Here is a 25,171-nt window from a genome sequence, read left to right as displayed (position 1 = left end):
AAATTTTTATACCTTTCGGATCTAGACGATTCGATTTGCCTTTTGAAGGGATTCGTTTGAAATTCGCATTGAAATAAATCACGTGCACATCAATCAAACAGCACGTCATGCTTGACACTCAAGATATAAATCCAACTCTATGCCGCTTACGACAAGAACGGTTCAAAGTACAAAGCGTCAAGCTTGACGTGCTCGTGGCTGCATATCCATCGGATTGCAAGATTTTTTACATCGAAATTTGTAATAAGTATGGAATTATACCAAATTCCGTATTTGCCGTTTATGCCGACGATTTTGGGCAGAAATGGATTAAAACCCAGCCAGGTGGATTGTTTTTTTTACCCTTGCCCATTTCTGTAGGTATATGGAACAACACATCTAACCATAAATAGCAACGAATTATCAACTCTACTTAAATTTTGAAAGAATTGAAAATTCCTCTGAAGTCGAATCTTCGACTTCAATTTGAGCTCATGAAATAAAAAAAAGATTGGTACTATTACGTAAATAGCACAATCAAGGTTTTGAAAATAGTTACCCTAAATATATAATAAAGATTTCCCGCGAAAAATATCAATTTAAAATAAAATTACAATCTAACTGGTATGGCCAATTTGACACCTTGGCCTGTCCATAAGGACGAAAACATGTACTACCTACTAATTATCGAGTTGTAAACTTACATTACACTATAAAAAACCATTTACGTGACGTAAAATAGGCCATGTCTCGTAGCCAAAATAATAAAAAATCGCGCCTTAGAGCATTGGTTACAAATGCTTTAACACTTTTCCTGTGTGGTTTATTGCTCCATTAGATAAATAAAATATATAAATAAAAATATAGCCCACATTCTCTCCAATTCTTGGAACTCTATCGACAATATTAGACGATAGAGTTACAAAAATTGGAGAGGATGTGGATTATATTTTTCGGTATTTAATGGAGCAATAAACATTTTTGACGTAACTCCACTTATGCCATTCTTCCATGAAGGGTCGTGTCAGGAACAGGCGGTCAATCAGTACTAAATAATTCTTCCGCTGCCTATCAACATGCTGAACGCAAACTTATTATAGATATTTTATTTAAATTTTACACAAGTAAGAGATTTCACAAGTCTGCGGAGTTACAAATATTTGCTAGGCTTTATTGTAGTCGGTTGACAGCAAATGAGCGAAATCCAATACACCGGATTTCCAATAATGTGCCACCCTTATAGGTGGAATATCTGTTTCAAATTTGAATGGGTCCACTACTGAGGCACCCCCTTTCCAACAAAAATAAAAGAATCGGTTTGCAAATGGACATAGTTGGGCAAAAAGAATCCAATCCACAAAATTATCAAAAAATGAGTTATATGTAGTACCAAACGGTTCATTATACTTTATATAATCTCTTAGATCACCAAAAAAAAAAGCCTAACATATAAACATAAATAAATATCTGTGGAATTACGTGACATTATAAGTTTTGAAAATAAAACAAGGGTGAGAAACACTTTAAACTTCAAACTGCCATATCTCGAAAGTGACTGGATGTGCATTGGATCCTTTTTGTTCAACTACGTCCAAATGTAGGAGTAATAGCGTCGAATTGAGAAACTCCATTTTTTAAGTCGATTAAAAATGTAACTCTTATTTTTTGATAAATTAACAATTTAGAATTTTACATAAATAAATATCACGTGGACTTTTAACTGCTTTATACACATGTTCACATTAAATAACAAGTTAATCGAAAAGTGAGAATAATTACCTCTAATTTTAGTGGTTGAATATGGTTTAAACAAGGTTTTAAATGTATGCAGTTTTATTGTTTGTTTACACCGCGTATATAAAGTACATGAGACACTAGACAATATTGTTAAAACTTATAAATCTATACAATTTAAACATTACGTAACTTTTGCATTAATGTAACTTTAGTAGAGGTTTAGATTAGATTTACACGTCATTATATCTCGTCGAATGTCCTCGATATTATATACATATTATATCTATTGACAATTTAAATATGTAGATATCTAGACACTTTGTTCGCTGACAGCCAATACCACTTATTTTTATATGGGAAATGTTTATCATTTAGCTGGAAATAATGGCAAGATTTTTGTTACGGCGATTTTCAAGACAAAGACAGATATAAGGTATTATTTTATAGAAATAAATATTGATATCGTTATTCCACAAACGTTTTTTTTATTTCATACATATAAAATTCGCATAGCTAAACTTTAAAAGGTCAAACTGTCGAACGAAAATCAGTCTCATGTGAGCGTGAGCAGCAGCAGTCCATGAACATCAAGAAAAGGGTGAAAGCACAAAATCAAAAACGGATTTTTAACTCATCTATATATTTACATAAGAATTTTAACAGTGCCATAACGGGTATACATATTGTACATTACTTAAAGAGCTATGGTGCTCCGTAAATTGTGATAAGCGATGTAAATGTGATAAGCGAGTCAAAACATTAATTAGATGGAGGGAAGACAAGGGTGGAATGTGTGTTGAGGTGTGAGGGTGGCGCGCGGACCGCGCTGCGGCCAGCCAAATCCGTGGATTTAGGTGGCGAGAGCGCGGGATGCTGCGCGCGCGCGCCTCCCTCACGTCCAACAGCCGTTGACCCATCCATGCACAGCTACATAGTTTCAAACATTAATCATCAACAGACTACAACTTCCTCGTCCAACACATGTTCAAAGTGCCACGAAACTCTGTCTTGTATAATACTGAAGCCTAAAAATAGAGCAGCGAGCTTCTAACAGCACTGTACTAACATTTGAGAACGAAAATAAACGCGATTTAAACAATAGATATTTTCATACCTACCCATTATTCTAACGTTTCGGCCTGGTTGCACTCGACACCGCGGTCAGAATACGGCTGCGGTACAGAATGGGGACTTAGTGTTCTGTGTGGCAGTATTTTGAAAACTACATAGCAAGGGTGGGTGAAGATTCCACCACTGAGATAGAGACGTAACACCGCATCACCAGTCAGCCCGTGACCAGAACAGGTTGTTTTCGCGTTTATTCCCGTTTTCTAACGTGAGTACAATGCAACGCGAAATTTTAACAGTATATATAGCATTGATTATGATTAACGGCTATTTTGATTACTTAGTAATTCATAACATTCACAAATTTAACTGTTTTCAAACCCTATAAACTACTCTCTAAAATATACAGAAAATTGTGCTACTTGAATGAATTGTAGTAATATTTTATTTTTAAAAGTACAACATCGACCTTATACAACTGGCGAAACTAAGACAGTTAGAGATAGAGTGACGATACCCAGAAACCAGCAACTAACATGATTACGCGTTTGATACATACTTTCTGGCGAATAACGGGACCGTTAATCAATAAATATTCTAAAATATATAGCGATAAAATTATACGCATTACAATAGTAAATATAATTAATTAGGCAAAGAAAAAAACATCTTACATACAATATTTTAGTTCTACAAATAATGAAACTTTAAATAAGTAAATTGTTAGTAGTAACAAGCGTGTGCGCAGAACGCCGCTCGATTAGTCGGTGAATTTACGGTTAGGGTTGCGACCGAAGAGCGCTGTACGGATTTCGGGGAGCAGCTGCTGAGCAATCAGCTCTAGGCGTGACTCCAGGGTGTTGGAGATCTGGAACGCGACAATATATCTTGCCTTATTTGCTTAGCGTTAACGCGACACAACCTTGACACGACAAGATATTCTAATTTGGAATAAACTCATTAAATAGTGCCATACCTTGATGCGCCCTTTGGCGGCAATGAGCTCAACGCCCCCGCAGGTGTCCGCCGCCAGGTAGTTCTCGTTATCGATCTTTATTTGTACGTCCTTCTTGATTTTGTTCTGGTACTCGGACGCTGCTCGGTCCAAGAGACGCTCGACCAAGGCCTGGTCGGCTTGTCGCACGCGCAGCGTTACTGTAGGCTCGACCAACTGTACACGTGATCGCTTTTATCAGTACGAAATCAATCAATCACTGTGACAATTTAATATTCCATAATGATTTGACATTTTGTATGCTCGCAAAGTTAATTGTGTCAAGGATTCACATATTACTACTACACATTATATTTCTCAGTCACATTCAGTGGCATATATATATATATATGGCTACTATTCACGTTTTACAATAGAAAGTAAGTGAATTAATATATATATATATATATATATATATATATATATATATATATATATATTTTAAATAATGTCATGTTAAAGGAAATGTATAGAGGATTCCACATTTCCATATCTTAAGTTATTTATTTTCTGTTTTTGGGAAAACAGGATACTTAAATACATTCTCGGCGCGAGGATCACATAGTTATACAAAATTCTGAAATATAATGTTTTTATTTTATGATTATTGTTTTTTCTGTGTCTACCCTCAGAAAGAGAAGCAGTGTTGGAATTTGCGTCTATTTTTAAAAAATCGCCAAAAAAGTAATTAAGCAAAATCACGTGTTTTTTGTGTTATTTGTATATGAACATTAAATTGAGCACAAAATTTTGGATAACGTTAAAGTCGTGTTAGTGAAGTGTAAATCAAGTGAGAAAAATCGTAACGACTTATTTCGTGCCAGTGTCGTATTTCGAGCAAAATATGAAGTGCTTTCAATGCGAGAATGAATACAACAATGAAAGCACAGTGCAGTGTGATAGTTGCAAAAGGAATATCTGTTTGCAATGCAGTAACTTAACGAGTAGTGAAACGCATGTCACAGGGCTAAAAGGGAAGCGCATACTCCTGTAATTATGTCCCGCATGTCGAGAGGCCCTATTCCAAGTGCCTATGCCTACGATGGACTGCGCGAAGAGCTCGATGATGTAAAAAAGTTGCTATTAAAAACCACCAATGTTGCCTCGCCGGAGGTATCAGTAGTTAACACATCCCCATCTGACATCAATGTTATAATGGAGGAAATCCTGGAACGTGAGTGCAGAGCCAGCAATGTGATTTTGGTGGGTGTTAAAGAATGTATCTCTGAAAATGGCAGCGACCGAAAGACACACGATGAATCAAATGTAAAGAAGCTTTTATTGGATATGAACAGTGGAGGCGACTGCTCGCATAAAGTGATGACTGTGAACGCTTGGGACGTCGTGAAGTTGGCAAAACCAGACCTATAAAGGTGGTACTTTCTTCCCGCCAAGATGCGGTCTGGATACTTAAGAACAAAAGTAAGGCCAAAAAGGAAATCTTAAAACTAGAGTAGAGAAGGGGGAATCTAACCTCACAATTAGATATGTGAACGGTGTACTTAAAATTGTAAACCAAAAAAACTAATCAACTATAACAGAAATCCGTACACAGACCTTACATTTATGTACACCAATTTGTTCTCTTTACCGCCTAAATTTGATCTGTTATTACTCTATATAAACTCAAAAAAAAAACAACTTTTGTTATTCTCACGGAAACATGGTTAAACGGTAAAGATCTCAACATGTAGCATACCGAGCTTCACTTTGTTCAGACTAGACCGTAAACTTATGAAAAATCATTTTCAAAGCAAAACTCCCACTTTGACAGAACTAATGAATAAATCTTTCAAAACGGGATATTTGCCTCAAGATTGGAAGCATGCTACAGTTACTCCTATTTATAAAAAAGGAGACAAGACTCAGCCTGGAAATTTTCGTCCCATAAGTCTCACCAGTATTGTGGTCAAAATTATGGAAACAATTATTTGTGATCGACTAAATCAGTTTTTGAATCGGGAATGTATAATGTCAACCAAACAACATGGATTTGTACGAAAAAGATCAACTGTTACAATTTGTTAACATGTGTGAATGCATGGAGCAAAGAACTTGATAATAAGAACCCGGTGGATGTAGTGTACTTGGACTTTGAACGCGCTTTTGATAAAGTTCCGCATCAGCACCTCTTAATGAAGCTAGATCACTTCGGTGTACGTGGGACTCTACTTAAATGGATAGATAATTATTATCTTAAAAACAGAACATTCCAGGTACGTGTCGGTAACTTCCTGTCGCAACTAAAGGTGGTACTGAGCGGGATACCGCAGGGATCAGTACTCGCTCCCCATCTATTTGGAATATATGTAACAGATCTAGTTGAGCTCATGGATTCTAATTGTGCCTTTTTTGCTGATGATGGAAAGTTTTTTTTGCAAATCCACTTATAAACTCTGGAAACTTCAAAAAGATCTAAATCTTATACAAGACTGGACCAAGGATTGGATTATCAAATTGAATGCATTAAAATGTAGCATTTTGCAGCTTGGTAACAATAACCCCAAAGTCACATATAACTTGCAAGGAAATACCTTAGCGGCAGTCAAAATTCAAAAAGATCTTGGAGTCAATATCGCATTCAATTTAAAGTGGGGTGAGCATATCACTACAATAGCCAAGAAAGCTAACTCCTATATCTATGTCATACACAGATCGTTCCAAACAATGACAGTAGACATGTTCCTCGAAATCTGTAAGACCTATATACGGCCACTGCTGGAATATGGATATCAAGTGTGGAGCCCTTATTTCCAAAAAAAATATAACCTCCTTAAAAACGTTCAGAGGAAGGCAACTAAAATGCCACAGGCTCTTCGACGCAAATCCTATGAGATACTACACGTATTACGCCTCACTAATCTGGAAGAAAGACGCCTTCGTGGTGACCTCATCGAGACATAAAATTCTGATGAGTCTGTACAATCTACCAGCAATACAAAACATCTTTAAAAGAAATGAAAACTTTAAACCGTCATGTGGCCACCATCTGAAACTAGTTCGTGCACCTTCCAAAACTCCTGCTGCACACAATTTTTTCAGCAACAGAGTGATGCACAATTGGAACATTCTACCGGAAGATGTTGTTTCTGCTGTCTCTGTTAATGCCTACAAAAACAAGCTCGACAACTGGCTACGAAAGAGTGAATTAGTGCTAAAAAAGTGAACTAAAACAACGGTATAAATTTCAACACTGTGTGATGTAGACATACCAGCGAAAGCTGCTCGTTTATAATCAAATAAATAAATTCATATGTTTACCTGGAAGAGGGCTTGAACAATGAGGGTGACCAGGAGGTCGGAGTAGAGGTTGCTGTTTTTGGGCACTTCAGCCAGGAGCTTGCGGGCTTCGTCTAACACATTGCGTACGTGGTCTTCACGTACTTTCAGCACCTTCAGACGAGCTTGGTTCAGCATGTTCGATGATTGACTGCAGATTTTATTTAAATAATTGAAATTTTGTGTCTTATTTTTATAATTTTGTACAAACTATTGATGATTGAAGTGACTTACATCTTGTATTTGCATTATAAAATCTACTATGAAATATACGTATAAACACAATAAACAAAAATATTTAAAAAAATTAACAAAAAGTATTTGACGTTTGGTTAACATTTAAGTTTGGAAAACAGCACGTCTTCCTGTAGAGGTATACTCATGATTTAAACTCAACACTTCTCACTGAAGCGAAAATTAAGCCTATATCATGCTGTTGTCCTACTTTATGTTATGTTTTGTTCCAATAAACAGCTTTCATAAAATGCACTTACATAGTACATAGTCCAACAAAAAAATATTCTTTGCTTGTTCTTATAAGCAAAGAATAATAATAAGCTTATATCATCTACATACAGTAAAAGGGTTGCTTTACGTAACAGTTTGAGGACGCACCTTTGGATTACATAACATAGTATATGCTTTATATATACAGATACAGAATCTATCCTTCTTATCAAGTCGCGCATAACATGCAATTACTAATAATACTATATTTAAAAGAAACTTTAAGCTAATTACATTTAGACAGATCATGTTATCAATGAGTGTAAGCATCAAGAAATTTAGGTTATATAAACAATGCATGATGCATTGTTAGGCTAATAGTCAAAGTTCCAATTCATTTCAATGCAAATTCATTTCAAATTCATATAATAAAGAGCAACAAAGGATATGTTGTGAATTAAATGGCATAGTTCTGTTAAGAATGTGATATTATTTTCAATATTCATTATATTACTGTATGCTATATTATGCATTTTGGTTAAGTAGGTAAGGGGATTTTGTATGAAATACCATAGGTTCTGTCAGTAAAATATATTCATATTGATGAATGTTCTTTTCCATTACACTACCTTCAATTAAAATTAATTAACCTAAGCAATCAATGCCTTAAAATAACTTAACAATTCTAATTGAGAAAATCTAATTTAGAAAAAATCATTTGAGCCTGAGTCTAGCGCACAATATTTTAAGGTACCCTTTATCTCGCATATTTATAAAAAGGCATTGTTAAATAAGAATGTATATAAAACATAGCCTTACTGATTAGTGGTTAATGTTTGCATACAGCTAGTGTTTAAAAAAAATGACTTAAATATGGATTAATCATATCTATTTTTAAATTTTGCTTAAGATTTATATAATTTTCAATAGTGCCCAGTGATAATGAATTTGCTACTACAACTCCTATAAGAAAAGGTATTATGCAGTTTTCAGTATTGTTAATTTAAAAACTCATAGACAAAATAATATAAATTATAAATATTTCATAACCTTAAGTCTTCGTTATAAAATATTGGATATCTTTAACATTATGAGACTGATTTGTTATGAAATAAGCAACTTCATGTGTGAGTGTCAAGTAGTGTATAAGACTGGGTTCTTGAATCTGCAGATAAGTTCGGAATTACATGGAGTCTAAGCATAAGTTTTTTGCATAAAGCGTTGAGTACGAGAGTTTAGAACAATATTTTCAAATATTTACAGATTATAAAATGAAAGCTCTAGAAATTATTATTATCTACCGTGTATCCCTCTATCAACATTGTGGTATGCAATTGATCAAATAGTCTAATAAAATTTGTGTTAATAATTTTTTGCAGATATAGGTATTCGGAGTATAACCTCGAATTAACAGTATGTCTGGTCACCTACAGTGCAGGGAATTTTCTAATACGAGACCATGTATTAGACAGCATTTTGTAGCATGGTATATTGTGATATAGAGTACTAAATGCAGTTCTAAAATATTAAAATAAAGTTAGGATAGAGTAATCTAGAATGATGACAATAAGCATCAGTAGGAAATCATGTGACTTGTTTTATGTAAGTCAAAATTAAACTGCATAAGACATAAATGCAAGTAATAAGGGACTAGAGCAAATGAATAAAGGAAACATTAGTATTATTAAAAGTAACTCAGTTGGAAGAATAAGTAGACGACTGAATACAAAGTGCGCTATAATAAAAAAGTGTTGTAAAGGTAAAACCTTAAGCCTAATTTGCGTGCATCAAACTTACACTTTTGCAACTACAATATGATTATATACATAATGGGTTAGATAGATATTGGGTGTGTAACATAGCCCAGCTTTGCAGGTGGCATCATGTGACATAACTTAGTGTATGAGCTTGTGGCGCGTGAAAACGCTCACAGCGAGTAACGAACTACAATATCACTCAGACAAAGAATGTACTTCTAGTAAGACTTACATCTTTTTCTGGAGCTCAACCTGCTTCTCTTTCTTCTCATAGTACTCCATGATCTTGAGCCGCTGCTGTTGCACCAGACGGCCCTTCTCGATGTTGAACTCCTCCTCAGCCTTTGCATCGATTTCTTCAGCCTTTTCATTGGCCTCTTGTTCGATGAAGGCCATCATGTGCTTGATCTGAAGACATAAAGTTAGAGCATTTCAACACAAGTTTATCGCGGTTCAATTTCAAACCTTCCATTTTCTCTTGTTCGTTCGCCACGAGACTCCAATGTTGGAATTGGGCGATGCTCCAACATGGATCAATCACCGTGACAGAACTAATGGAAACTTTTAAACGTACCTGTTTTTGAACATCTGCGTCGCTGAGCGCCATGGCTGATAATTATTATTTAGCACCACTAACACGTAAAACAACCGACAATGAGCCAGAAATTCAGAAACTGACTGAAAGAAGTAAGTCGACGCCTATCAGTGCAGCCACTTCATTGAACAATCATATGATCACAAAGTTGCCTTTTTTTATAAACGAACTCCCTACAAAAAAGTACCATAGAGATTTTTTTTTTGTAATATCAAGTGACGGGACGGACAAGTCGTGCGCCTGGTGATTTTTAATTTTTTTAGAATTCTAAGATGGTTCTCCTAAATCAGTGATCGGAATAGGGTGTTCAAATAAGTAAATACAATTACGTCTACATATACATACAAGGAGTGACATAGAGTGGTTAAAGCCCTAAATATTAATTAATTACCCTTGTTTGATTCCAGATAGATAGATAAGCAAAGGTTTGTTTTAACGAAAGTCCAACTATAGTTACATTTAAAATCCAACTTCAGTTTTCTAGGTTCAGGTAAGGTGTATTTTGGATTCCCCTATACTGTCCCTGTTAAAAAACATACTGTACAATACAGATTATTCTAAAAATAAACTCAAAAATTGGACATCGCGAACAAGAAATAAACAAACTAAACGAATAACCTCTGTTAAGAATATTTGTAGATTTAAACAGAAACTCCGGTAAATTAACTGGCCGTGTACCAGTACAAAGGACAAAATTACACAAATATAAACTATAGAATATTTAATAACATTTAACATAACCAGCTTTGTACATTTACACTTCTATAAACTATAACAATGAAATCGCAAAACAATAAAATTTTATTGGTTAACAAAACATTCTAGAAATTCATGTGACCAAAAAAATATGTTGCGTCCATTTGTAATTAACACGAACAATGCTAGTATAAAAAATACAATTGCTACGTAGAAAACAATAAAAAGTAAAACTAAGAAAATAAATAGAAAACAATATGAGATTATACCTTCAATGTAGCAAGCTGTTGACTCCTATATGGAAGTGGCAAACAAATTAAATATTTTTTCGCTAAGATAGGACAAAATAAATCGTACCACAATCCCATACCAATACGTATTGGACTCAGACAGATATTTCACAGTGGATGAGCTTCAGAAAGGTGATAAAAGTGATCTTAGTATATATCGACCCATGCGCTTTTAGCTTTGAGCATTTTCAAAAGTTTTCGAAAAAGCAATGTCTAATAAATTGAATTAAATTTATGAAAATTATAATGTACTAGGCAAAAAGCAACATATGCATTTAGTAAAAATCAACAATATTGGTTGTGTACACATACATACAAGAGGCACTAACATACTAATTATAAAAATAATTGTGCAGTAGGCATTTTACTTTGCTATGAATTTGCTTTTAAGTTTGCTATGAAATTATCCTAAAAAAACTTTATGATAGTAGTGTTAGAGTTGATACCTTTAGATACTCTGATTATACCTAATCCTATTTAAAAAAATGAAACTCAAGATGTACAAATCGAGAATGATGCACGAATACGAGGGAAACAATTACATATAAATCAGATAAGCGTATATAAACTACTCAATTCCCTGCGTTAACATACTGGGATACATTGTGTTAACACTGTCCTTATGTAACTGACCTAAACAGATGTACACATCATATATTAGCTACGCCTCAACCTACATGGGAATCTCATTAATTTTAATAAATATTAAAATGTACTTTCCCAGTTGTTACTAACACTAATTTTTAAGTATTTTGTTACTAGCACTTTGGAAATATAGTCCAAAATAAATGATGATGATTATTATTATATACACATCATGATCATCATATACGTTGTTTGCAGACGACATCTCCCGCATTTTCAAGTATAACTTAAACGACAAAAACTTCTAGATGCACTTTGAACATTCGTTGAAAAACTTAAATTGGCTTAACCTTTTTTAAATGAATTTATTTCACTTTAAAATTTACAGTGAATAAAAATAATGTGCAGTACACATATACAGATGTATCGCACATTGTGCAGTCGTCGTTATTAATTTATTGAGAGCTGAGAGGATTGTATGGATGCGCTGACTTATTTCTACGTGAGGCGCACTATAAATTTCCGGAATGAATAAGAAAATAATACTATAAAAGGTCAGAAATGAATTTATTGTTTCTCAAAATATTTTCCGTTAGCGTTAATGCCCTTTTTCATGCGAATGAACCGATTATGAAAACATTTATACTGCTCCATCGTAACAATCTCTGAAACATATTTTTCATACTCTTCGACAACCTCTTCAGGTGATAAAAATCGTTGACCGCGTAACTGGTTCTTAATTTTTGGAAATAAATAAAAGTCACAATATGCCAGGTCGAGACTGTACGCGGGGTGGCTCATAAGGTCAACGTTATTCACCTTCAAAAATTCATTTGTCTGTCTGGCCGTGTGAGAACTGGTATTATCGTGGTGCAAAATGATACGGCGTTTACGGTTATTTTTAACGGAGTTTGTTAATAACTACCGGCAAACAAACGATCGTGTACCAATTACTATTCACGGTACAACGATTCTCCAAAGCAATAGTAGCCACGTGTCCAGTTTTATTGAAAAAAAAGAAGCAATCGTCCGCTTAGAGGCACTTTGCACGCGCGCCACTTTGGTTTGTTTCGGCTCATCTCGAAAGTCCCATACGCTCGATTGCTGCTTTGTTTTGGGATTGTAACTATAAATCCATGTTTCGTCACCTGTTACTATGTCCCACACCAAATTTGACGCCCCTTCGTTGAATCTGGTAAGCATGGCATTGCACCAAGTGACGCGATACGCTTTTCGAGCCTCAGTCAAATTGTGTGGCATCCACTGAGAGCACAATTTTTCACACCCAAATGTATGTGTAGTATTGATTGTATTTGACTCACGCCATACTAGAGATGCCCGAATCTTATAGTATGTCACATGTCTGTCTGTTTTGATCCAACAGCGCACAGCATCGAGGTTTTTGTTGTTCACAGCAGTGGACGGGCGACTATCACGAAATTCGTCACTGAGATTCACACGACCGCGTTTGAATTCTTCAAACTAGCTATAAATAGTCTTCTTGCGTGGTGCTTCATCGCCAAAAGCAGTTTGAAGCCGAGCGAAGCTCTGCTGAGCTGTTAAATTACACCTGAAGTCGTAGAAAACTACGAAACTACGAAAATTTTCATGAGTTAAATCTATGGTGATGTAGACAACCAATTTCTAAAATGACGCCACAATGTAAAAACAAGTGACAGTCACATGAAACAAACTGTATTCTACAGCCAAGGAATCCCATTTTCAAATTTTGTAATTTTTAAATATTATTAATGTAAGTGGCCAGTTCCGGAAACTTATAGTGCGCCCTAAGTATTACTCATGATTTAGAATGGACAACTGTCTTTTAGAATAAAGAACTCCGACCGTATTCAAAAATGCCTTTTCAGTCATATACAATATCATAAACGTATAATATTAATTATATATCAGTTAGTGGTAATCAGGCACATTGTACATATTTGTTGCGTTCATGGAATTTTTTCGTTTTAATAAATCCATAGACAAAGAAAACGTAATCGAACATGTGATCACTTATCAATTTTCCCTATTTTGTTGGATAATGTACATATTATGGTAACATTAGTTTCTGGTAGTCATGAAAGCCAAATCAATGTCTGAGTATCTTAGGTAGATATTCAAAATGCATTAAATGAAAATAAAAATGATAGATAAAGATAAAATTAATCTTTAAACTAATTTTCAAATGCTTCTGTAGTAACTAATTAAACTTTTGTATTTTTTCCAAAATATTAGTTTTTCTGGCGATTAATAGTAGTTTCCGCTTTCAACAATATGGCCGCCAGTTGTTTAGGGTAATGTGGCGTTCGACAAAACTGAGTGAAATTGTTAAAATATTTATTATTGACGTAAATATGTATAAAGTTTTCAGCGTTTCATAGCAGTGTTTCTTGTAAGGACTAAAATACGGAAGTTTATAGCCGGTGTAAAAAAATTCATGTGTCTTATTCGCCTCGAAAATTGAACAGTCAACAAACTTTTGTTTATTCCATTGGAGTGAATTTATTATTTTCTGTTCGGAATATTTGATTATGAGCCAACCATACGCTTAATAAAATAGTGGATCAAGGACTGACGTCGACACATTAGGTTGGTATATTTATATTATTTTACAAAGTGAAATTATAACATCATCCAGGGTCGCCATTGTTTGACAAGCTGACGGCTAAAACAATTTTCAGAATGTCGCTTGATACCCTGTTCATAATGATACATGTTTCACTGCTAAGCTGCTAAGGTTGTTACGCGTATCGTCGGCAAATTCTACGGGAATACCTATAACGAAAGCCTTAGGCGAGTTTAGATCACGTATTGAATGAGTTCATAAATTGAATCTTGAAAATCCCGTTTAACATGCAAGCGTGTTAGCGACGTTTTCGCTTTGCGAATGTTTTACATATTTGCATTGTCAGACTTTCCTTTTGCAGTATTTTAATTATTTATGATAGTTCAGATTTTTGAGTCAGTTCATTCGAAAAACAGGTGTGAGTTAATGACACAAGCACAGATCATTCTCTATCAGAGAGCAATCAATCAATAACCAGTGCATAGAGTGCAGTTCTTGAGACTGCACATGTTTAATGTACTGTATTAGTCAATAAACTGATATTATAAAGTAGTATTTCCTATAGTGAGGCAAATTATTGTTATTCAAAGTGGCTAACACACGAAAAAGAGTTAGGCATACACCTTTCCATCAGGTACCATTTGATGTAAGTAGTAATAAGCAATTCTATAACAAAGCTTTCTGTGTGTTCATCTGAACATCAAAGTAATAATTGAGTCTTTCCAATTACACCATTACCTTTTGGAGGTGAAAACTTACTTGGTAAAGATGATTGTAATATTATTTTGATTTAGAATAGTATTTTCACATACTGACTACCCTCAATGTAACATTTATATGATCTGGCAGTAAATGCTCTGAAAGGGGTTTTGTTTTTACGAATTATGGTTGGACTGCTAATTTTTTATTTTCATGATAATTTTTGTTTTAATTTATTGCACTTCAATTTTTACATGTCGCTGTTTTGTATGGTTTTAGCATATACCTAGGTAAACCAAATATTAATACCATCTTTCAGACCTTCCTTATACCTTACATAACTTACCACCCAACGTTTAAATATTTCTACCTATTCTTTATTCTCATTTAAACCTAGAACTCCTGTGTGTGAATGAAGAATGTACACATCCAGAAGTGCTGGGGAGAAAATGTGGTGCTATAGAGTAACAAGTGAATAATATTATCTGTTATTTAGGTTTTACTCATGCAAGCTTCAATGTCCACTCAAGAAATTGAACCTTTGTTGTCAAATTGTCTTGTCCGGAGAAAACTGAAAAAGTGTTTATATGACTCATTGAAATGTTAGTATCTATGTTTGTGTAGCAAGTGCTTATATATTTTTTATTATTAATATGTATTTATTATAGATAATTTGTAGGTTTTATTGCATTAGATACAAACATTTTCATTTATCACAATGATCCATTTGCAATCTATAGACCCCATAGACATATATCTAAAAATATACGCCACAAATACTGCAATCTGTATGAAAACCAAGTGTGCTCCATTTTTTCTACCTCTGATGGCGTCACAAGTGCTACATAGTGATGGGAACACATATTTAGAATAAAGATTTTTCAAGCATTTGTTGATTACAAGAAGCCGTAAAATATTAATATAGTAAAATAATACTAGAATAAGATAATAAGATAATAAGATAATTAAGTCCTTTAGTATTTTGAAAAAAGGAGTGGCTCCAGAAAACTAAAAAACAAAAAGAAACAACAGATTTTGTAGAACATGTTTATAGTATTTTCTAAGATCATAAAAATTATTATCCCTTTTTTTCCAAAATCGATCCAAATCGAGAACTGTGTTGCCTCAAGTGAACATCACTAATTGTAAAATTTGATCAAAAACATGACAAGAGGCCATACCACGAATCTGAATGCATTGTACAAAAATATCTCTCATTCAATATTCATGGGCTACTAAATAAGGAACTCAAGTGTAGCATACTAAATGAAAGCCCGCAATATATTACTAATCATGCGGCATACACTTGTTTGCATATGTTTTCTCGATATTCATTCAAAATTAAAAAATAATTGATTTTAAAATAAATTATGCATATTCTGATAAGAAGGAGAAGTCCCTGTTTATCTATCTTCTCACAGCTGTGGTGTTTTTGCAGTTTCTAATGGCACAATTAAGCATTTTTCGCATTTTCAAGTGATGTTTAGTTATGATAATGGATGGGTGCTTTGTGAAGCGTAACAGTGGCAACTAAGCCTTTATAGCTTACATAGGGCACACAAAGTAGGTACATTTGCGACGTCTATTTAAATATATGTCTGTGGTAGACTCGCATAGTTTGTACTAATAACTGAAGTAAAATAAGAATTAGTTATTCTAATGATGTATTACATTCACTTCCCAATAAATTCAATTGTATAGTTTTATTGAACTTCATTGGCTAACTTGATCAATTAATACAATAACTAGGATAGTGAGGAATACCCTTTTCATAGCAACTTTAAGTAAATGCTTTATCCAATTTCTGTAAATAATTACTTAATTTGAATTTATTCTAAGTTTTAAGCCTTTGTTCTGTTTTTGTTAGTGTTAAAATGTTTTGGACTGAAGGACTTTGTATCCAGGTCATGCAATAAATTTAAAAAAGTAAATACTTTCAGTTGCAAATTTGACTTAATGTAATTTCAAAAGTTAAGGATGGTCAAGGTTCAAGCTCAAGGCTAGTTATTGTAAGTTACCTTCATTCGGTGGCAATAAAATGCTATCCAATGTACCATTTCATTAAAATTTCATTTAAGCTCTAAAGACATAAAAAAGTAATCAAATATTTGTCATAAATTTGTATTATAACATAACAAAATGTAGTTACTAGTTTTGTGGGTAGATAAAGAATTGCATTAATTGAATAGCATTAAAGTTTTGAATATCAATATAAATTTAAAGTGGGCAGACCAGACATTTTCACGATGGTTTACCACTGAGTATTTATAGTGTGCATTGACATTGATCACCATTCTCATAGATATCAATTTGCGCCAAGTACATGTGTTTTAAAATTGTGCATTGCGAATTATATATAGGTTTTATTTTCTTGAATTCATTTACTTTCATTTGCTCATTATTGAAAATAAAGTGCTTATTTATAGCACACTGGTAACCTAAGTTGTCTAAATATACAGGAGTTGTATTGTTTTGTTTTGTCACTTTGCAGGTTATGGCAAACTTGAATTTCCAGCAAGCGCCTAGAAGCCTAGCCAGCGGCGGTGTGGGTAGTCGCGTAGGCTCCGGGCTGGTGGGAGGCGTGTCAGGGCATGTGACTCCTACGTTCGTGGGCGCACTGTCGCCCGGCCGGGGTAGCACCGCAATGCCTGGCGGCGCACCGCCGTCCATGGCATCGCGATCAACGCTGTTCGGGCAACGCGCGTTCGCTGACCGCAGGGTGCCGATGCCTACGCCGCTCTCGCAGCCCAATTCTAATTCTATGGTCAGTTATGTAAGTATCGCAGTTTTTGCAAAATTAAAAATATTTGTATAAGTATTCTACATCACTCAATATAATCACTATTTCAGTCGAATATGGGAAATCTCTCTCGATTCAACACTGGCAGCAACTATCATTCGGTGTTTGGCGAGGGCGGCGACACGTCGACGCCCCCGCTGCTTGATCTCAGCGAGTTTCCGTCATTGACGGCGCGCGGGGCTGGCGACCAGGCCCCGACAACCGCGCCACCGCCGCCTGGCTCTAAACCCTACGGTGAGAATATAACGCATTTGGACACAACATAGGTTACGATTTCATGTTCCCAGTACTATACGACGTTTATTTTTAAGTGGGTATGGTGAAGCAGCCTACATCGGAGCAATCGGAGTTTACGATGTCTTCTGAAGACTTTCCTGCGCTGCCCGGTACGTCGAATACGAGTGGCGCGCCGCCTCCGCAGCCGCCGCCTCCTGTACCGCCAGCCTATTCGGCGGAATCGCACAGTAGCGAGAAGCAACAGCCCAGGAAAGGCATACAGACATCGCCTGATGGTGAGCATAAGCTCCGTTCCTAAACATCGCAACATCACTATGGTAACGACAATGTTTTTAATGGATCGTTTTAATTTTAGGAAAAGTGACGAATATACCAGAGACCATGATACCAAATCAGTTTGGTATAGTCGGACTCCTGACGTTTATCCGCGCGGCGGAATCTGATCCCAGCTTGGTATCGCTAGCACTGGGCCAGGACTTGACCGCGCTAGGGTTGAACTTAAACTCGCCTGACAACCTTTATCTCACTTTCTCTGGGCCGTGGGCGGATACGCCTTGCAGGTAACTTAAACATTTTCTGTTAGTTATCTATATATAAATTACAATATTTATTAATCAATTAATGCTTATTTGCAGACCTCAAGACATGGATTATCATGTACCGCCGGAGTATCTGATAAACGGTTCCATTAGAGAAAAATTGGCTCCATTACGACTTGGTCGATATAAGGAAGATCTGCTCTTCTACCTGTTCTACTGCTTCGTGGGCGACGTACTGCAGATCGCAGCTGCGCATGAACTGTAAGTCTCCGATCATGTGAAAACAACGCCTAATTATTACAAAACAAAATTGTTTATAACCTGGCGCCAAAGACGAAAATAATTACGCTGACGATGACACCGGGTCATTGTGAACCGAATTTCATCGAGAAAGTAAAGTAGTTGTCTAAATTTTAACAAATACGGATTAAGTAAGGGTTCTCAAGACATATACTGAAATAGAAATAACAATAAATTGTATAAATAAATATTTAATTAACATTCTCAATAACATGCAAAATCAGCATTGAAAACATAACTTTGATATTTCTTTTATTTTTAATATTATTTATTCTGAATAATAATAGGAATTAATAGATATACTAAATATATAATATGCTAAAAGAAAGGTCACTCAAACTTATTATTAGTCTTCTACGTCCTCAATCAGAGACATGCAATTGCTGCAACTATTGCAGTAACTTACCGTATCATCCGGGTATATAGGTAGTATATGTAAATCTGGCGTGCATTACATGTATGAGATGCTTTTTTGTCCATTTTGAATGTACATATTGACATTGTTCAAGAAATGCTTTGGAAAGGTCCCGTATTAGTGCCAAATGATTAAATTGATGTCTGTCAGCACGCAACAAGCAGCAGGAATAAGATTAATTAATTAGAAACAGTAAATAAACCAATAATGTCGGTCACAAAAATACCACGCCAGGGATGACGCAGGGTCAAATTGACCCGTTTTGACTTGACGCACGTATTACTTGGCTGCGTTGAAAATCTCAAACGTTGAAATTGTGCAATCGGCGTAAAACAAAATCATGCCCGTTGTAAATCGGGCCAATATGATCCAACGCCATTGGCGCCGGAATAAGATTATTCTCTTAAGACTAAACATTTCTTGCTGTTTGTTACATATCTTCTAATAATTTACATAATTTTAACAGATACAACCGGGAATGGCGATATCATATGGAGGAGAAGGTGTGGATCTCTCAAGCCCCGGGCATGCCAACCTTGGAGAAGACCCCTACTTACGAGCGCGGCACCTACTACTTTTTCGACGCTCACAATTGGCGCAAGGTAAAGGTCGGACGACTCCTTATTTTTTTTAGATAAGAATTTAATGAAAGGCATTGCTGATATTCAATAATACTTTTAAAACCCTAATAGTCTTGTCGGCTAATTTGATCTAACTACAACTGGTAATGATTCTCATAAACACGCTTGATAGGACATTCCTTTTATATGTGACATAGTGAGATGTAATGCTGAAACAACATTTCCAGGTCACCAAGGAGTTCCATCTGGACTACAGCAAGCTTGAGGCCCGACCGCAACTGCCGCCTCACGTGCTGACGTAGCGTGCTTATCCTGATTCTCCCTTCCTATTGTAGTTTTGTTATATAAAAGTACAAGTTTAAAAAATTTATTTTTGCATTTTATTTTATTACTAGCTGTGCTCGCGATTTTCATACAGACAAACAATATATCACCTGCATTATTATCCTTCCTCCTAAACTATGTAACCAAATAACATGTTATAAAGGGTAACAATTTTTCCTCATGAAATTTTCTAAATAACAAAATGATTACTTTTAGTACACATAACATAATCTTCTAATTTCTCAGTTCAATCTTAAAGGACGTTATTGTAACTTAAATATAAAAACTAGGTTAAGTACAGATGGCTGCATATCAAGCATTGACGGATTTTGCTCCCGTTACTCTGAAGAACAAAACTGTTGATGTGCTGTGGACTGTACATCTATTTTCACATATTCAACCATTTGGTCAGCGCATGCTTTTTGTTCAGACTTGTTTTATTTCTAAATGCCAGCCTAAACTTATACCAATTATATCACCGAAAAGCACATCCTAATTGGTTCAGCTATTGTGGAGATGAGAGTATACAAACGCATAGATCGTATAACTAATTATTGTTGTTTTGGACCTAGCTGCGTGTCCTCAATAGGAAGTGTTGAATTTTAAAATTTCTTTCGCCTTTTTTACGATTTAATTACATATACAGATAGTTAATTAACAGGACTAAATCCTACTAGTCCGCATTTCGTTAACTCTAATAAATATTAAACAACACATACATCGTTCTGATCCCAAAGTAAGTAGCCAAAGCACTTGTGTTATGGAAATCGGAAACAACGACGGTACCACGAACATCCAGACCCGAAACAATATAGAAAAGTTAGCTTCTACACTGACCCGGCTGGGGATCGAACCCAGGATCTCCTGAAAACCGGTGTGCAAGCCACTCGACCACGGAGGTCGTCTAAAAATATCCAGTTTGACGCCATTATAGGTATTCTATTAAAATCAATACCTGGAATTGCTGCCATTCTAAGAAACCACGTTAAGATTATTAAGAGAAGAAAAAAATTATTCTGGATAGCTAAAATTAAAATAAACTACACTAACAAACAGCGTTATTACGCCATGAAGTGGGTTGTTGCCTTTTTTTATAATTTAACAGGTCATTTGTATTATTGACTGGATCTTACCACGTTTGTTTTGAATGGAGATTCAAAATAAACAAAATGTAATAACCAAATTCCTAATATAAAGAAATTACTAGCGAGTGCGAATAGGTTTGCTGCTCAGTTAGCGTGAGCGAGCGAGCGCACGAAAGAAAATTTTCGCGCGGCGACCGACCAGTTACCACGCCATCATGTACATTAATGGCGAATCTGATTTCTATTTGTTATGCAACATCTAAATTCCTCTCAATAAAATTACCGCCCGGCCGCCGCGCAGACTAAATTCAGGCCAGGGTATCCCGCGTGTTCGGAACGCTCATTTAAATTAAAACGTAAAAGCTAAACGAATAGAACGTATTTTGCCGTGACAGTTAGACGCACACCGGTCGCTGCGCGGTGGCAACGCTGACTCCGCTCTTCGACCGCGCGATGAAATTCGTGTCGAAGTGCCCTTATGTAGCGTGCTGTTTGCAAGCAACGTGGCGATGACTGACCAAGTTAGGCCACACCGCGAGCGAAGTCAGCTCACGTAGCTGCATGCAATAAACTATGCGACCTTAGCTCGGTTAGCTTAGTTCGCGGTGTGAATAGATGTATGAAAACATGCCGCGGTTACGTGAGCTAAAGCTAACCTAGCTTCGCTCGCGTTGTGGCGTGCGCTTTAGATAAAAGGCAGGGTTCTTCTAGACTTATATTAATAAGAGATACCAAGTTATAAGTATAAACTTTTTATTCTAAAAAATCTTAATATCAAGAATGATTTCATAATCTGTCCCTACACATAGGTAACTTTGTCAGGGTACATTTTTCTCATGGTTTTTATATGGGCAATCAATCACCTTTAACTAATAAATTATACGAATATGAGAACTGTAGGTACATACACATTAAAACATACATTCGTTACTACACTTGACATACGACTTAATGTTGCCAAAAAGTTGATTAAAAAAAAAGATACTTTACGATACTTGTTGACATAGATTTGTAAAAATGTTAATGTTGATTTGCATTCCGTATTCACGACAATTCAATCAACATTGTCAGTGGTGCTGTTGGTGGCTGGGGTGGGGTCGTTGGAAGCAGCCCCTGTGGCAGCAGCACCTGCATTTTCCATCATTGTAGGCTCGTCATCATTCTTTCCTGGCACCCAGAGACCAGCATCAACACACCTTTTCATGTAGTAGATGGCTTCTTGTTCTGGCATCTTTGCAATAGTGGCTTGTAGCATGGGCACATCTTGAGCGTCGAAGCACTTTTTGAGTTCCTGTAATGATGAATTGTTAGTTATCACTGTTTCACTAGCTAGATAACAGTTAATAATGATAATGCCACATTGTGCTTATCTTTCGTTTCAAAGGAAATGAAATGAAATCAAAACCCTTTAATATTCCTTAACATGGTTTAAATGTAAATTCAGTTTTAAATATTATTGAAGTTATAATACTATGTCGATTTAATCTCTATTTACGAAAGACAAATGCAGTAGATCTGATCTGGGATTTGAAACTGAAGCTAGGGTGGCTATGGTTTAATATGAAAATTAGTAAAACACACATCAGGCAATTCTTCATAGACTTCTACAGGATCCAGACCACCAGGTCCCAGTCTGGCCTTTCTTTCTTCCTCCTCTTGCTCACGTATGGCCTCTTGCAGCTTTTCATGAGCCCTCTTTTTGATCCTCTCTTTGAACTGCTCTAGCTCATCATCAAAGGAATCCTTGTAGGTTTTTTCAGATACCTGAATCCTGTGGATTAGAGAAATATTAGTATATTAAATACAATGAACTGTGAAATCAACTGCCTCCATGGAACGGTTACCATTTGACTGTCACGCAGAGGTCCCAGGTTCGATTCCCAGCCTGGCAGGAATATTTGTTTGGCCTACATTTATTTCTCTTGTGAGTTTGGGTGTAATTTGTGGTTGTCAATGTTTGTGTCCATGGCACCCGCGACATGGGGTTTCTTTAGGCGGGGCTATGTTGAGTGTTATTATTATAATTATGAACAGTTATTGATTCTCAATAATACCGCACCGAGGGCAAATTTCTCAAGTTTACTGCAAGGTATACAATATAAGGTGTCTTGAAGAGGGTTTCTGAAAGAGGAATTTAGGTCCTCAATCACTTTTTTTTGTCTAGCTGCTATGCTTGCTTGCTATATTCATGATGCTTAAACTAACTTGGCAAATTTTAAAATGTATACTAGATACAGATATCAACTGTGTTAATGATATTGGTTGAAGTAATTTGTGAGATAGAAATACGGCTTTAATACTGACCTGGAAATGAAAGCACCCACGCAAGCTCTGGGGTCAACATCAAGTTGCTTGGAGAGCTCTAGGATATACTGCATGCAGATAGTCTGGTGAGCCACGTGACTCATTAGATCATGTTTCTGTCAACAACAGAACATTAAAATTTTTATAAAAAGAGCATAAGTTTGACTATATAAAACCTTACTTGCAAGTAGGGCTCAAGCAAGATGGTAATATAATCTGCCACAGAGCCCATGTCTTGTCATATAGTATTGCGAAGGTTGAAATTTGTATTGCCCATAACATTGACTTACAAATAAATGGACGACGGGTCTAATACAAAAACCACGAAAAAAATGTCCCAAGTCAACCTATTCGAAATTTAAATTGTTATGTCATCACAGTATCGCGCTCTGTATACGATTTTAGCGCCTTACAAGTGCGGACACTTTTTAGCGCGGACCCGACGTCCATATAATTGTAAGTCAATGGCCCATAAGCATTATTTTTTATCACACTTGCACATGAATAGTGTGATTGAATGCAGGTTAACTTGGCTGTAATTCCCCAAATAAAAACCTGGGGCTTCTTGTTCTCATTACTGACTATGGCTGTACCCACTTGCTTGAATGCAGAAAAGCTACAATTATTTATGAGTACTGCAATGGAATGGAGCAAAGTATTTGCGCACTAAATGTACCAAACTACTCTTCTCCAGTCCTCAAGAAAACATACCCCTTCCATCTCCAAGTTGATGCACCAAATGACCAAGTAGTTGGCAGTCTCTTCGCATACCAGGTGACTATGCTGCTGCAGGAATCTCTGGGAGTCGTCATACCTTCGCAGCATACCAAACTGTTTCAGGAGTTTTTCGTTCTCCTTAATGAATTTTTTCATCTTTTCCTCCTTCTGCTCTTCAGTCAAGTTCTCTTCCCTGGGCCTTGGAGCCTTTGTATTTATCACAGTCTTTGTGAAACCAGGCTCGCTGATAGTGTCAACATTCCATGGTGTCTGCTTTTCTTTCTTTTTCAATTCATCTTCTTTCTTGAGTATTTCTTTCTCTTCTTTCTCCAGTTGTGCAATAGCTTTTTTCAGCTCGGTAAGGTCGGTGGAGCCAGCTTCGGCGAGTTTCTTCCTGGTTTCAGACAGCTTTTGGAAGTTGTCTTTCTTGCGGTTTTCAAGATTTTCTTTCTCACGACGACGTTCTTCCATGCGTTCGACGCGGGCTTGGTGACGCCATCGAAACAGCGATGGTGTATCAATGTTTGGATGGGTTTCGTCTTCGTCGTCTGAAATCTGAAAATTCAGAACATAGCATTTATGTTCGTGAAATTATTGATCACGGCCATTACGTTTATACAAAACAGCGTGGATACAAAGATGGATCTCATTCGGGAGTGGGTAAGTACAGAATATTTAGAGCCGCATAGCAGAAATAATTTAATTTTAAAAGATAAACCTCAATATCCTTCCACTTGCTGTAATCCACCATTGTTGCAAAGCTGGAAAACGTAGTTGCATACGCGACACTTGTTGTTTTCACAATAAATAATGATTTCCTATTCCACGAAAATTCTCCGGAACGTTCACGAATCACGATTTACAAACGCACAGATAAAATAAAGCTAACGTTCCTTTCGTTCCATTTCAGATAAGACAAACATTTTTGTAAAGCGTCGATATTAGCACGAAACCCTTAACTCACTAGCAACGGTGTGACATTCTATGTCTCCATCTTAGTTTAACCCGTAGTTAAAAAGGAGAAAGAGATAATCCACCATGATATCTTTTGTATAAAATTTATCGTGAGTGTGGGGCTTCGATAATATAATAGACCACTGCACGTACATTTACAAGAAAAACATAGAATCGATTATTTTGTGCAATGGAACGCTTTAATTATTTTTTAATTTGAATT

At 35.9% G+C, this 25,171-nt stretch overlaps 3 protein-coding genes across 7 annotated transcripts; 1 reads left to right on the top strand and 2 right to left on the bottom strand.

Moving 5' to 3' along the window:
* Window positions 1-2,626: 2,626 nt before the first annotated feature.
* Window positions 2,627-9,976, bottom strand: LOC113239352 (V-type proton ATPase subunit E). The gene is made up of 5 exons (XM_026476318.1): window positions 9,836-9,976; window positions 9,494-9,669; window positions 7,040-7,208; window positions 3,761-3,955; window positions 2,627-3,652 (listed from the first exon to the last, which is right to left on the bottom strand). The coding sequence occupies exons 1-5, from the start codon at window positions 9,866-9,868 to the stop codon at window positions 3,545-3,547; spliced, it is 681 nt and encodes a 226-aa protein (XP_026332103.1). The 5' UTR covers window positions 9,869-9,976; the 3' UTR covers window positions 2,627-3,544.
* Window positions 8,432-19,925, top strand: LOC113239350 (regulator of gene activity). 5 transcript variants are annotated; one of them, XM_026476316.1, is made up of 9 exons: window positions 8,432-8,479; window positions 15,189-15,294; window positions 17,184-17,465; window positions 17,543-17,726; window positions 17,804-18,004; window positions 18,085-18,289; window positions 18,365-18,529; window positions 19,450-19,585; window positions 19,792-19,925. In XM_026476316.1, the coding sequence occupies exons 3-9, from the start codon at window positions 17,187-17,189 to the stop codon at window positions 19,864-19,866; spliced, it is 1,245 nt and encodes a 414-aa protein (XP_026332101.1). In that variant the 5' UTR covers window positions 8,432-8,479; window positions 15,189-15,294; window positions 17,184-17,186; the 3' UTR covers window positions 19,867-19,925. The 5 variants fall into 5 exon arrangements, with proteins under 5 accessions (XP_026332101.1, XP_026332098.1, XP_026332102.1 ...); XM_026476313.1 differs by having other exon boundaries at window positions 19,450-19,591; window positions 19,792-19,923; XM_026476314.1 differs by lacking the exon at window positions 8,432-8,479 and adding an exon at window positions 13,722-14,016 and having other exon boundaries at window positions 19,450-19,591; window positions 19,792-19,923.
* A 1,812-nt stretch (window positions 19,926-21,737) lies between these two features.
* Window positions 21,738-24,860, bottom strand: LOC113239418 (hsp90 co-chaperone Cdc37). The gene is made up of 5 exons (XM_026476420.1): window positions 24,713-24,860; window positions 23,989-24,549; window positions 23,278-23,393; window positions 22,555-22,744; window positions 21,738-22,264 (listed from the first exon to the last, which is right to left on the bottom strand). The coding sequence occupies exons 1-5, from the start codon at window positions 24,743-24,745 to the stop codon at window positions 22,028-22,030; spliced, it is 1,137 nt and encodes a 378-aa protein (XP_026332205.1). The 5' UTR covers window positions 24,746-24,860; the 3' UTR covers window positions 21,738-22,027.
* Between the last annotated feature and the right edge of the window lie 311 nt (window positions 24,861-25,171).

This window comes from Hyposmocoma kahamanoa, unplaced genomic scaffold, assembly GCF_003589595.1.
Source record: "Hyposmocoma kahamanoa isolate Upper Pololo Valley unplaced genomic scaffold, ASM358959v1 99879, whole genome shotgun sequence".
Taxonomy (NCBI): Eukaryota; Metazoa; Arthropoda; class Insecta; order Lepidoptera; family Cosmopterigidae; genus Hyposmocoma; species Hyposmocoma kahamanoa.
Note: the sequence above shows the minus strand (reverse complement) of the source record. Positions and strands in the feature narration are given on the sequence as shown.

Coding starts and splice junctions, on each gene's coding strand:
- LOC113239352 (XM_026476318.1), bottom strand. CDS start 9,868: ATGGCGCTCAGCGACGCAGATGTTCAAAAACAG. Junction 7,209..9,493: donor GTTGAGCTCCAGAAAAAGAT/GTAAGTCTTACT, acceptor TAAAATCTGCAG/TCAATCATCGAACATGCTGA. Junction 3,956..7,039: donor TTGTTCAAGCCCTCTTCCAG/GTAAACATATGA, acceptor TCACGTGTACAG/TTGGTCGAGCCTACAGTAAC.
- LOC113239350 (XM_026476313.1), top strand. CDS start 17,187: ATGGCAAACTTGAATTTCCAGCAAGCGCCTAGAAGCCTAGCCAGCGGC. Junction 17,466..17,542: donor CTAATTCTATGGTCAGTTAT/GTAAGTATCGCA, acceptor TCACTATTTCAG/TCGAATATGGGAAATCTCTC. Junction 17,727..17,803: donor GCCTGGCTCTAAACCCTACG/GTGAGAATATAA, acceptor TTTATTTTTAAG/TGGGTATGGTGAAGCAGCCT.
- LOC113239418 (XM_026476420.1), bottom strand. CDS start 24,745: ATGGTGGATTACAGCAAGTGGAAGGATATTGAG. Junction 24,550..24,712: donor GCAAGTGGAAGGATATTGAG/GTTTATCTTTTA, acceptor CTGAATTTTCAG/ATTTCAGACGACGAAGACGA. Junction 22,745..23,277: donor GTGGGTGCTTTCATTTCCAG/GTCAGTATTAAA, acceptor TCTAATCCACAG/GATTCAGGTATCTGAAAAAA.